At 46.1% G+C, this 14,167-nt stretch overlaps 1 protein-coding gene and 1 pseudogene across 2 annotated transcripts in view; one reads left to right on the forward strand and one right to left on the reverse strand.

Annotated features, from left to right (window-relative positions):
- Positions 1-7,281, reverse strand: part of nsmfb (NMDA receptor synaptonuclear signaling and neuronal migration factor b) — a 73,288-nt gene extending 66,007 nt beyond the window's left edge. The window contains exon 1 of the mRNA XM_085180756.1: positions 6,690-7,281. Within this exon, the coding sequence (XP_085036882.1) occupies positions 6,690-6,760 (71 nt within the window). The 5' untranslated portion in view covers positions 6,761-7,281. The remainder of the gene's footprint in view (positions 1-6,689) is intronic.
- Positions 7,282-9,810: 2,529 nt separating this feature from the next.
- The window catches only part of LOC146507220 (uncharacterized), a 44,917-nt pseudogene continuing 40,560 nt past the window's right edge, over positions 9,811-14,167 (forward strand). The window contains exon 1 of the transcript XR_014877275.1: positions 9,811-10,221. The product of XR_014877275.1 is annotated as an uncharacterized LOC146507220 (transcript). The remainder of the gene's footprint in view (positions 10,222-14,167) is intronic.

Raw genomic sequence — 14,167 nt, forward strand, 5'->3', positions numbered from 1 at the left:
CTGTGGCTCCAGCAAACATCAGCTTTTTCCATTCTAGCTAAAGTACGGGACAAACTGCGTCTCTTCTCAGCTCAATACAAAACGCATAATATTTTCTCTGAATGAGGGACCATTCCATGTTTTAAGGAGCCGTTGGCAACTCTACTAACTAACCTTATGAATAAAATAAAGTTCACTATCAGTAACATCATAGCAACCGAACAGCTGTATAGAAACTCCATCATGCTAGCTCACGCAGTACGAGTTATTGTAACTGACTGTAAAAAGTCAGCACAACGAAAATAAACTCCACCTAAACTTGGTTTATATCTGACCCAGATAGACTGCAGGTCATAACTTCTTACCTGAAGTTCAGTTCACCTGATACTCAGACCGGTGGCTGCCTCGGGTCTCTCCTCCTCCTGCCTCCCCTTCCCCCATCCACCTGTTGCCTCTGTGGAAGCTCCGCCATAGCCACCACCAAACAACTGAGTTATTATTACACATCGGCCAGCATCTGGCCAATCCACCACCTCTCATTGTTCAAGCCGTTACAAAAATAAATAAATAAATAAGTCATCAGCCCACCGTTCGAATGTCCGATGCTCTATATCCAGCTATGTTAACTTGTTAATCTTTTGCCGAAAAAATGTTTTCTGGTGCTGTCTTTCGTGCTTGGCTCTCCTACCTTTGCTAACATGATGCTCATAGTGCAGAAGCCGGTGCTGTATTCACTTACCCTCGGATATCTGAGCTTCACTGTGAAACCATAATCGTACATTTGATATTTCATTAAATTTTAGTGTTTTAGCTTCGGGGTGGCACCTGGGGTGGCCAGTCTGGTTGGCAGGCCGCCCCGCTGGACACGCCACTTGCTGGACCTCTATTCCCTTAATGGGAATTCCTTCTGAGGACAAGACATCAACAGCATGTTAGCACTAATGGAATGTCGAGTCGCTCTCCCTGACTGACTCACTGTCCTCGGAAACAACTATCCTGTCAACACCTCTTGAGGACATGTAAAGACAGCAGGCAGACAGACAGGTTTCACCTGAGCAAAAACAGGACAAAGGTGCATGTATCTCCCACAAAAGCTTGGGTTATACTGAGAGCAGAAAACTAGGTCAACCTTGGCCTTTCCTTAATGCAAAGGCTTACTGTTATGAGACCAACCGGGGGTCTCGTAAGACTTGAGCTCTAATTTCTATGTTTTATGAGCCCCTAGTTAGGTGACTGTCTGACAGGGACAGCTCTGTCATCTTCAAACAAAATGGCCCACTGCACTTAAACCAGAGGAAAGTGACTCAATATGCACATAACTTTACTCAGTGAGCATAATATTCATGGCCACAAGGCCTTCAATAATGTTAAGGTGTCCCTGGTTGGCCTAAATCTTCAACCTTTTTACATCCAACTTTATTGCGTATCATTCTTTATCAGTCTTTAACGTGTCATTTCCCAACTGTGAGAGACACAATAAAATCTAAAAGTAATAATCATTAAATAAGTATCATGCCCTGAGGCTTGCTGCCACTGAAACTGAAGCTGAAAGAGGGTGACAAAAGGAAGATTACCAGATTATTGAAGATTAAAGATTTAAATGAAGATTATTCTTCATTTAAAAAAAAAAAAAGACTGGAAAAAACCCCAGTGCGATAGCATCATAACATGTTCGAACCAAGAGGTAATCTGTGTATGTCTGAGCAGTGTTTAGTTGACCAGGATTGAATGAAACATACTGATACAGCAACCTGGTTTGTGAGTTTCACGAGGTTGGTGGTAGGTAACACAAGAACAGCAGTAACACCAGGCATGCTCACAAAATTATGGGATGAGCTTGACCACTGTATAGACGTAGGCTGTGTGTCCAGAGGGCAACACCTTGAGCACTTGTGAACATTGGAAGTTTTGTATTTAACTTTATATTCAGCCATGTATTTTAAATTTAGCATTTTATGAAAGTTGGACCTTATTTGACATTGAAGACGAGGTCTGAAGTCCAAATTAATGTGATATTTACAATACCCAGATATAATTCCCTATGTGTCTATATGTTGCCAATACAAACAATGGCAGTAAGAAACAGAGTTTTAAATAGCTCTTTGCAGCGTTATTGTCACTTTGACATTCAGATCAATCTATTGACCTTGAAGGAGAGGTCAAATGTAACATGATATTTAAAATCTTTATACCTATGTCGACAATACACACCACAGTCGTAAGAATAGTTATAGGCTTTTTGTCAATTTTCGACCAATAAATCTTCGAGTTGCCGTTTAAGACTGTGGTGGGTGTAAGCCAAATTTGAATGGATTATTAACATGAACCCCCCTCCACACACTACAATATTTTATCAGGATTTATTTAAAGCTTTTAAACCTATCACATTTACAGACAGAAAGAATAACCTCGTTGGTGGAGGTAACAAAACATTACCCAAGCCAGACGAGTAACACTAATCCTAAACAGGGTGCCTGGGACCTAGTGTGCGTTATGATGACGAACAATTTCAAATGAAGCTTTTCAAACAAGACTTCCCAAAGCTGTGAACAGCTTTCAAAATATGTGGACTCTCCTGAAAAGGTGAGTCTGTGTTGCTACATTTACACATCCACTATAACCTGAAACACTCACCTCTCTGCATATGATTTAAAATCTAAAGATGAGCTGTGTAATACACCCAAACACACCACACCAATATTAAGTATTCTAAACAGACTCTATTAACACTGTTGGTTTAAAAACTCTGTTATATTTGACCTTGGAAGTTTCATATATAGTTTTCCTCCAGTGACAGGTTTATGCTTTACAGAGGTGCCCAGATGTTTTATAGCTAACGTCCACACTGTACCGTGGCTAGAGCGAATTTGTGCAGCAATAAGTACAGGGTGGCTGCTGGTCACAGAGTCTTGTGGGAAAGAGCCCATGAAATCACATTTTCACCAAAGTGGAAACTATTAAGGCCTGAAAAGTGTTGTGCTGTGCAATTCCTTTCAGTAGTGACTCAGACATTCTTGAAATATTAAAGACAACATTAGCTTTAAAGCGCTTGTAATCTTTCCTATCAAGTGGCTGATCAAAGTTGGTTTTGGCGTACTCCTCCACAAAGGTTTGTCATAAACAGGGCAGGGAGACAGTTTGGCCTATTACTAAAGTGCTTCAGGCATAGGGTGTATAAAGGACAACTAATTGTCCTCTAACTTTGCTTAAAAAGTGGTCATTAAAACACACAATTAAATGCATAGTAAAAGACAGCAAGCCTAAAGCCTAGAAGACTTTCATTGACTTTTTTAACCTTTCTTTTTCTGTTGAGCATATTAAAAAAGAGCCAGTGCAGAGACGCCAGCATTACAATGCAAGAGATAACTAAAATGCAAAAGAGGCTGTCCACTCAGAATCAGCCAATTTTCGAATGCATGTCTGTTTTCTCTTTCCTGCATTTCTATACAAGAAAACTCTTCTTCCCTATTTCTTAATGAGCCCAGTTCTGCCAGCAAGTGGCCACACATGCAGCCAAAACAAGTACGATGCATTCTGGAACATGGCTGCATGTACTGGAAATAATTAGTTCCATGGTTTAATTTCTGGTTAATGACAACATTCAGTGCTGTCATGAATACTGACAACAGGAGGACTGATCCTCATAAACCATAAAACAACGTCCCGCTGAGATCCTCCAAACTGAATATCATCAGGGATATCCCCAAAAATCCGGCAAGGTGTTGTCAGTAAACAGCACACATGCGCTCGTCAACCTGTTTGGCAGTTCTGATTCATTCCAACCAAGAGTGAGCAAACGACAGGACAGGAAAACAAACAAAATGATAAGCCCAGATTTCTCAGGACAGGGAGCTCGCTGACTTCAGATCAGCTGACTTCTGTTGAATCTTCTTCTTTGAAGTGATTCAACGTTAATAACACCACACTTTGATCTGAATGAATGTATATGAATGTAAATGATTGAAAATGTTAGTGTATAATTTATGCTTTAAAACAATTAACAAGTGAGATTAATTTAGTCGATGTGGATTTTCTTTTAACTTTAAGGCCCCACACTTTGAACATGAATCATGGATCTTTGTTCACAGTTTCCCTAATTTCAGAATTAGATTTCATCCCTTTTCATTGGATGAAAAGCAGCTCATAAACCACCAAGCTTTTAGCCATCCACTCTATTCTAGTTCCATTTGGTGATTAATAAGAATCACTGTGAAAACAGGCGATGTGAATGTCAGTTTCAGATGACAAAGTTAAAAACTGTTCTATTAATTTATTCCCACTGGGTCCGATCAGTGCGTTCCTACTCAACCTCGCCTGTATTACTCAGAACAGTGAAATAAGAGACAGAGTGACATTACACAGAGACAGATGTTTTAAGGTCAGAGAGAAGAAGAGGGGCCTATTAGACATGCTTCTAGAACAATCCCCTTGCTTTTGCTATTCACAGTCACAGAAAGATGAAGATAGGGAAGTAGAAAAGGTGAAATGGCTTTGCCCTGCTCATTCACTGCACAACAGATAAACTCAGATCATCTGGCAGACTGGAGACATTACTAATCCGGCTCAGTTGGGATTCAGTGGGAAGTGCTATTGTTCTCAGAGTGCCATTAAACTCCCCATCAACTGGAGTGCTGCTCACAACCACTGACAGAGAGGAGGTATATCGTATACTGTTCAAGCCTTGGCTGTGGTCTGCATACACGGTCTTGCTTGAACTACCGGCTGCGATCAGCATGATTTATGGAGAGTTAAAGCGTGAGGTTTGAAAAAGTGAGTGAGGCAGCAAGGAAGGAAGGAGGAAGGAGATAAACATACAAATAGAAAAAAGGAAGACGAGGACAAACAGAATTGGACAATGTGTGCAAAAGTGAGCATGGAGGTGACTTTGGAAGTGGATGGAAAGGAAACAGTTTGCCTTTGCTTCAGTTCAACCATGCGATCACTTAAAGAAGAAAAGCACATACACACATAGGTCACTGAGAGACGAAGTGCTTGATTCGACCGTGGTGTCTGAAATTAATCAGTGGGTGACACCAACAAAATCTCCTACCATAAGGCCTGGTCATCCTGTGTCCTTCGGACTGAGAACGCACTGATCTGACACCCATGACGTGACCTTAATGTTATGACTCAAAGCTAAAAGTCATCAGAATTACTCACAAGCTGAGTGACATGAACCAAGTGGGTCCTTAAGAAAAAAAAGTGCTCACTCCATCTACCGCAACATAAGCAAAATCCTGAAGTAATACTTACACGTACATTTCAATAGTATTCTCATTTGTACAAAAATTATACATGAAAAAATGACAAAAGGTGAATTTGTTTCACCCTAAAGAGGGTCAAACTGTAACTCTAACATGGTGCTCTAAGTCACAGGTGCTAATCCTCCCAAAAACCATACAGTCTATATAATGAGTAGATTTTGATGTGTATTGATTATAATAATTATTTTATTTTTATTTATTTATTTTTTTTGTTATCTGTTTGCCAAGACTTTGAAATAATGTAATAAAACCAGAAATGACATATTCCAATCACAGGGTTACAGTTATGGTTAGGGAGTTTTGCTGACGATGACTTAGCTCTCAGAGGGCCTGGCCAATCTAAACCCAAATGCTTGATATATACACCTAAGCCTAACCACCTTTGATCTGAGGTCAGCATTTGACCTCAGATCCCATTTGGGGTTTGATTTCTGTGCTTTTTCTTGTGTGCAACACACAGTTTAGGGGCCCCTGAGTAACTTTCTGCAACTGTTGACCCTTAAACCATTTTAAGTTGGTGAACTGAAATGTGGTGAGTCACAGAGAGATTTCCACTTTCCAAACCTCCATTAATAGGTCCCCAGTAAGCTAGTAGATGTTAAGAGGATAAATAAAGCTTTTCACATGTCACAGCTATACTGTGTGTGTATTGTATAATGCCAGTGTGTTAATGACCTGTGTTAGAGTCAGAATTAGAGGATATATCAGAGTACACCCTGGACAGGTCATCAATCTGTCAACGGGCATCAGGACAATTAAAATAACACAAATGTCCTTAAATTAAAGTTTGGCTTACGTCAGACAGCAAACGTAAAAGCATAAAAATAAACATATATAATAATAATGATAAAAAAAACTGAAAAAAACAACAACCCTGATTTGATTCTTTGGATTCACTACTTCTGCTAATCATAAGGTTGCAGCATGAATCAAAAAGCAAAGAACCTTATGCAAGGCAGTAGAAATACAAGTACACTAACCAATACAAACAAGAAGAGATTGGTTCATTCTGTCACAACTTACTTAAAAGGGACATAAAAAGTAAATATATATATATATATATCATTAAGTATAATAATAATAATAATAATAATAATAATAATAATAATAATAATAATAATAATAATGAGAAGAAGAAGAAGAAGAAAAGCAAAATTAAAGCAGCTAAATTAAAAGCTCTAAAACAGCCCAGAGAGAGTGGAGGAGCTGTTTTTACACCATGAAATATATCCTAATTTATGTGTATCCATTAATATATTATAAATACATAAAATTACAGTAATTATTCTCACGTGAACGTTATCCCTTTACACTAGTTTAGGGAAATGTGCAGCCATCTGCAAACTATCACTTCTACGGCTGCCAGAGTCTTCTCCTCTGTGCTCCGTCGGCTTCAGAGCGCTCAGACCTCCGATTCACATCCCCTGCTCCCCCGGGCGCACTCACCTAACTTTTGCGGCCACGGAAGAAATCGCATCACTCCTCAGATTCTTCCTTTTGGACACCGCAGTTCCCATGCTGAAGTGGAAACAACCCAGGGGAGAAAACGCAGACCATTCCACAGATTGGTCGGCGAAGGATACAGACAGGAGAGGAAAAAACCGCGAGGAAACGGCAAAATGAGAAGCATCAGTGCGCACGGCCCACGAGCTCAATCATCTCATGTTCATCTCGGTGTTTAGAAAGAGAAAGCTGAGTGTTCCAGAAGAGCCGCGGACTCTGCGTAAAGCGCAGGAGCGCAACTGGAAGATGCGGGGAATGTGGACCACCGCGCTCTGCTCTGCTCTCCTCATCCAACTAACGTGTCCACAAAGGAAGCCAGACCATAAAAGGAAGAGCAGCCCTCGTAGCTGCCGCACAGCGCGGACAGGTGCGGGGTGGGCAGCAGCGAGAGGAGGAGAACACGCTGCTTCATTACACGGGTGTATGTGAGATGAAAAGAGGTGTGGACACTCGAGCCCACAAGTAATCACGCCGCTTATTATCTGCAAACAACGCGTGTGGCATTCAGAGACTGTGGGGACAGACGGGCGCAAACAGTAATATCACATTTTAATCCTGCTGAGATACTTCTTGTATTTTACTTTGTTTCCAACAGTTTGCGATTTCATCGTGAGTGGGGCTTTTTAAAATTCTCTGTCTGAGGTGACATATCAGTGAGATGTGGCAAAGCTTTTATGCCACACACGTTGTTTGCAGATAATATGACTCAAATTTGGTAACATTTGGGTTGGTGTGACAGCATCCTGCGCAGTTATAATGTTTTATGTGTGTGCTATACTTTGATCCCATTTCCCATGCACGTTTCTGCTATTAGGAATTATTGTTCACTCTGATAAATGCTACTGGTGAAAGTTGCTCCAGTACAAAGTGTCCATTCCTCCAAGCAGCAGTTCTCTTAACAAGCAAAAGCATCTGAGAATGGAGACTGCATTAGTACATTATGTGGGATGTGGCCCAGTCTGAACTCTAGCACTTCCAAGTGTCTGTGGTTTAGTGGGTCACGTGTTAGTATTGATCCTCAAAAGAGGGTTAGAAATCTGTGACTCCCAAAACTCTGTTTTTATTTGGTGTTTGTTTAGAGGTCTGCAAACATCAAGTGAGTGTGAGTCACTCAACTAGAACATGCAGAATGTACAAGAAACTTTGCTAATGCAAGGGTGGTAATGTCCTATTTTTCATTAGCAAAGCCTTTAACCTCCTAAGACCCGAACTCTTCCACGGCATGCATTTTAAATTTCTCTTTGATATTTGGGCATATTGGGACCCGGTGAATGTAAAAACAAAGTTGTTTTTTTTTTACCTGATTTTTGTTTCTAAGAAAAATGAGGGCCACATATGAGGATATTCATTTGAAATTTTGATAGAACAGTAGCAGTATAATGTCCTCGTAAGTGGATATCAGACCCTATAGAGCACAATTGAGTATTTTGGTCTAAATAACCCAAAATGTGATGTCCACATATGTGGATGCCAGGTCCTAGGAGGTTAAGTCAAGTCACTTCAATTATCAGCTAGTTCAGTTGGAAAACAAATGTACTTGTTGTCACAGGTTTGAATGCTCTTGCAGCAGATAAAGATGGCACAAATCTGTTACTCTTCTCACAAATAATAATGTTTAATTTTCCTCTGAGTCCTGTGACATGTTCAGGATGTACCCCACATTTCAGGTGGGATAGACTTCAGCCCCTCAGTGACCCTGAATTGGAATAGCAGTTGAGAAAATGTTCCAGCTGATGAAAGGATAGTACAGTTATCTAGGTCCTTATGTGTTTGGACAATGACACAATTTTTGCAATTTAGCTTTCATGCACTATTTTAAGTCAATGATTTAAGTGCAGATGTTCAATTTTAATTAAAGTGGCTTTACAGCCATTTTTCTGCACTTTCAGAGGTACAAAAACAATTGGACAAACTAACATAATTTAAAATATAAGCATTGTTTTTAATCCTTGGATGAAGATTGTTTGCTGGCAGTGGCTGCAAACCCATGCAACATCAGCATGTGCTACATTTCTTACTTTAGCATTATCTGTTAGGTCGTTATTGCAGCAGCATTTACTTGCTGCTTGTTTGTGGTGCTTACTGAAGGAAAAACTGAAGGCAGAAATTGAAAAGCACGATCTGTTGGGTGGAGATAATGCGACTGAATTGGCCATTGAAGGATATCCCATTTCTTTGCCTTCACAAACCCACTGGTTGCTTTTGTAGTGTACTTTGGCTCATTATTTCTTTTCTGAATTTCTGTCCACATAGTTTTGGAGCATTTGGCTGAATCTAAGCAGAGTATAGCCCTGTGCACTTCACAGTTCACCCTGACATATCTATTAGCAGTCACACACTTGTGACCGCATTTGACATACCACTGCAATAACATTACCTCCACCATGTTTGTTTCAGATCCATGTTTTTCTCTTCCCATTATTCTGTTTTTTGTTTGTTTGTTGTTGTTTTTCTGTTTGTTGATCTGAATTGATCTTTGGTGTAAAAAAAATCAATAGTACAAAGAATCATAGTAACCAAAATTTAGTGTCATGGTCCTGGGTCGGTGACCCAGCGCTTTGAGTTTGTTATTAGTATTTTCTAGTTTATTCTGTTTTTGTATTGGTGGTTGGGGTTTGTAGTGTTTATTTTCCCTACCTGTGTCTCCCTTTGTGCTCTGTACAGGTCCCCGAGTTTTGTGTTGTAAAACAGTCTGTGTGTTTCCTGTTTTACTTTGTAGGTCTGTGTCTCGTTATGCCCATTAGTTCCAGCTGTGTCCCCTCCTGTGTGCCATTTCCTGATTACCTGGTGTGTGTATTTATAGTTGGTGTCTGCCTGTGCTTCTCGTCGCGTCGTCTGTGTTCATTTGTGTCTCTGCTCCGCGTCTCTCTGCCCCTCGCTCCATGTCCTCCTTTTGTATTAGCTTTTCCAGTTTAGGTTTATGTTCAGTTCTGCCCACACCTTGGTTATTTGTGCACTGTAAATAAAACCCACTTGCACCTCCGCCACTGTCTGCTTTTGGATCCTCCTTCCTCACCTCCACACGACTGCCGCCCCAGCCGTGACAGTACGACGCGACCACAAGATGGATCCAGCAGCTTTGTCCGGGGAGAGCGACCTCACACGCGCCCTACGCCTGGTGGACTGGGTAACCCACACCTCCAATGCACGAGCGAAGGTTGTGGGGATAAATGCCATTGAGGCTATCCTGGCCGGAAATCCCGATCTCCACCAGGTCCGGGGATTTACTGACTTAATCGCTGATCTGCATAAAGCCCGGGAAGCGGTGCAAGCTTCGGAAGATTCTGCCCCGCAACAACGGACAACGACCGCCACAAAGCAGCCGTCTCAGATTCACCCACCGGAGGTTTCACGGCCCGACCCCCCAGGGGTTTTTCCCTGCCTGTCGGAGCCGTCAGCGGTGGGGAGGAAACATTCGCGCCACCGGCGCTTCACCCCACAGCCGGATTCAGGGACCCCTGTGCGACCAGCTGTGGTGAGTTTTAAGGACGCTGGTGCTTCTGGGACTGTGTTTTCTGGGGCTGTTCATGGGGAGAGTAAAGACAGTTCACGGCGCTTACCTACCTTCGTGGTAACTGACCTCTCACAAGTTGGCATTTTCAAAACATCCAAACCAGTAACTGACTGGGTTTCATCCACTCCACTACCAACTCCAGTCTCACCTCAAATAGTACATCAGCCTTTAGCCAGTTCATTAGCCCAGCCTGCATCTATTCCATTAGCCCGGTCACTCGCTCCCTCCATACTGGAGGCTGTGTCTGTGCCACCCATTTTGAATCCCGTTCCTAGCACCCATTTTAAGCGGAGAGACAAACCCAATAAAACCACTCTAGTTTCTCAGAAACTGGCTAATTTAGAGACTGTTATTCGCCCCAGGGCCTCCCCAGAGGCTGGGTTTCGGCCCCCAGCAGACTCTGGAACCCTGGAGGCTAAGAACCCAGCTGAGGACTGCACCCGGCTGTCGCTGCCTGAGCAGGGTCGGTGCTCCGTGCAGCTGCAGTCTGTTCTGTGCCCGCCAGAGGTCCCCGCACCTACTGGTTCTGTTCTGTGCCCGCCAGAGGCCTGTGTGCCTGCTGGTTCTGTTCTGTCTCTGCCAGAGGTCTCCGCACCTGCTGGTTCTGTTCTGTCTCTGCCAGAGGTCCCCGCACCTGCTGGTTCTGTTCTGTCCCTGCCAGGGGTCCCCGCACCTGCTGGTTCTGTTCTGTCCCTGCCAGGGGTCCCCGCACCTGCTGGTTCTGTTCTGTCCCTGCCAGGGGTCTCCGCAGTGCCCACTGGTTCTGTTCTGTCCCTGCCAGGGGTCCCCGCACCTGCTGGTTCTGTTCTGTCCCTGCCAGGGGTCCCCGCACCTGCTGGTTCTGTTCTGTCCCTGCCAGGGGCTCCAGTGCCCACTGGTTCTGAGACTGTTTTCGCTGGGGGGCCCGAGGAGCCCGTCCAGCCCCAAGACTTGTCAGCTGGAGGGCCCGAGGAGCCCGTCCAGCCCCAAGACTCGTCAGCTGGAGGTTCAGGAGAACCTAGCCAGCTTCCTGCTTCGCCAGCTGGAGGGCCCGAGGAGCCCGTCCGGCCTCCTGCTTCGCCAGCTGGAGGGCCCGAGGAGCCCGTCCGGGCTCCGCGTCCGGCCTCCTGCTTCGCCAGCTGGAGGGCCCGAGGAGCCCGTCCGGCCCCAAGACTCGTCAGCTGGAGGTTCAGGAGAACCTAGCCAGCTTCCTGCTTCGCCAGCTGGAGGGCCCGAGGAGCCCGTCCGGCCTCCTGCTTCGCCAACTGGAGGGCCCGAGGAGCCCGTCCGGCCCCAAGACTCGTCAGCTGGAGGTTCAGGAGAACCTAGCCAGCTTCCTGCTTCGCCAGCTGGGGGGCCGGAGGAGCCCGTCCGGCCTCCTGCTTCGCCAGCTGGGGGGCCCGAGGAGCCCGTCCAGCCACCAGCTGCTCCACCAGCGGCCGCATCCACGCCTGCAGCAGCAGCCGCATCCACTGTTTCGTCCACGCCGCCGCCTGCTGCAGCGCCTCCGTCTCCGGGTTCCACGCTGCCGCCAGCTGCAGCCTCGGCGTCTCCACCCACGCCAGCTGCAGCCTCGGAGTCTCCACCATCATCGCCCACGCCAGCTGCAGCCTCGGAGTCTCCACCATCATCGCCCACGCCAGCTGCAGCCTCGGAGTCTCCACCATCATCGCCCACGCCAGCTGCAGCCTCGGAGTCGCCACCATCATCGCCCACGCCAGCTGCAGCCTCGGAGTCTCCACCACCATCATCCACGCCGTCGCCTGGTCCGGCTTCACCACCATCATCCACGCCGTCGCCTGGTCCGGCTTCACCACCATCATCCACGCCGTCGCCTGGTCCGGCTTCACCACCATCATCCACGCCGTCGCCTGGTCCGGCTTCACCACCATCAACTTCGCCGTCGCCTGGTCCGGCTTCACCACCATCAACTTCGCCGTCGCCTGGTCTGGCCTCTGCCTCATCTGCTTCGTCTGGTCCTGGTCCAGCTCCGCCTTCGTTTGGTCCAGCTCCAGCTCCGCCTTTGTCTGGTCCAGCGTCAGTGTCTCCACCCACGCCGTCGCCTGGTCCAGCGTCAGTGTCTCCACCCACGCCGTCGCCTGGTCCAGCGTCAGTGTCTCCACCCACGCCGTCGCCTGGTCCAGCGTCAGTGTCTCCACCCATGCCGTCGCCTGGTCCAGCCTCTGCCTCGGCTTCCGCCTCGTCTGGTCCAGCCTCTGCCTCGGCTTCCGCCTCGTCTGGTCCAGCCTCTGCCTCAGCTTCCGCCTCGCCATCGCCCGCTTCGCCTGGTCCAGCTTCGCCATCGCCCGCCTCGTCTGGTCCAGCCTCAGCTCCCGCCTCGTCTGGTCCAGCGAAAGCCACGCAGCCTTCAGGTTTCCAACTGCCGCCTCAACATCGTCGGTCATCTGCCGGGCCGCATGTTGGGCATCTTCGCCGCCGCGGCCGGCCTCCGGAACTGTTTCCCCGTCGCCGCCGCCGTCCGCACGGTCGGCCGCCTGAACTGTTTCCCCGTCGTTGCCACTGCCTTCCGCACGGTCGGCCGCCTGAACTGTTTCCCCGTCGTTGCCACTGCCTTCCGCACGGTCGGCCCCCTGAACTGTTTCCCCGTCGTTGCCACTGCCTTCCGCACGGTCGGCCCCCTGAACTGTTTCCCCATCGTTGCCACTGCCTTCCGCACGGTCGGCCCCCGGAACTGCACTGTTTTGGCCTCCGGCGCTGTCGGCCTCCGGGTCGGCCCCCTGAACTTGTCCGTCTGGGCCTTTTTGGACTCTGTCCCTCCGTCCTGGACCCCCGCCGCCCGCCCTGGTCGGGTCGTTTTCCGTTTTTTGGTTTTTGGGGGGGGGTTTGTGTTTCTGTTGGGCTGTCTGGAGCCAGCTCTTGGGGGGGGGGTACTGTCATGGTCCTGGGTCGGTGACCCAGCGCTTTGAGTTTGTTATTAGTATTTTCTAGTTTATTCTGTTTTTGTATTGGTGGTTGGGGTTTGTAGTGTTTATTTTCCCTACCTGTGTCTCCCTTTGTGCTCTGTACAGGTCCCCGAGTTTTGTGTTGTAAAACAGTCTGTGTGTTTCCTGTTTTACTTTGTAGGTCTGTGTCTCGTTATGCCCATTAGTTCCAGCTGTGTCCCCTCCTGTGTGCCATTTCCTGATTACCTGGTGTGTGTATTTATAGTTGGTGTCTGCCTGTGCTTCTCGTCGCGTCGTCTGTGTTCATTTGTGTCTCTGCTCCGCGTCTCTCTGCCCCTCGCTCCATGTCCTCCTTTTGTATTAGCTTTTCCAGTTTAGGTTTATGTTCAGTTCTGCCCACACCTTGGTTATTTGTGCACTGTAAATAAAACCCACTTGCACCTCCGCCACTGTCTGCTTTTGGATCCTCCTTCCTCACCTCCACACGACTGCCGCCCCAGCCATGACATTTAGGCCTAATGAAGAAAAAGTTATGGGATCACCAAGTCATTGGAATTTAAATTATAATTGTTGATGAAACTTTCCTGCTAATTAATCAGAGATAGAGATGATCAGAGTGATTAGTCATTAGAGCCACAAATGTATCAGTTCAATTATTGTAATCTGATAAACAGTTGCCTTTTGCCCCTTGTTTTCTTTTTATCTGCTTCCTTGCTTGTTCCTTGTAAATGAACATATGCAAATACACAAAAGCAAAAATGCAATGTGCATTGCTATAAAATTCAATATGAAATGAGGTTTCTCTGCGACTCGAAAATACATAGAAAGTTCTCTCAATATATCTCCTCTGGCCTTTGCTGGCAGCACTGACTGCCCTACTTTTGAGGAACAGGTCAGTCTACATGCAATTAAGAAATATGAATGTTTTAAATTAACATGGTTTGTGTTAAATCTGCACTCTGTGATAAGGGCTATCCACAACAGTGCTTTATTGTGGCATTTTGTATTATAAAATGACTCAACTA

This window comes from Neolamprologus multifasciatus, chromosome 12, assembly GCF_963576455.1.
Source record: "Neolamprologus multifasciatus chromosome 12, fNeoMul1.2, whole genome shotgun sequence".
Taxonomy (NCBI): domain Eukaryota; kingdom Metazoa; phylum Chordata; class Actinopteri; order Cichliformes; family Cichlidae; genus Neolamprologus; species Neolamprologus multifasciatus.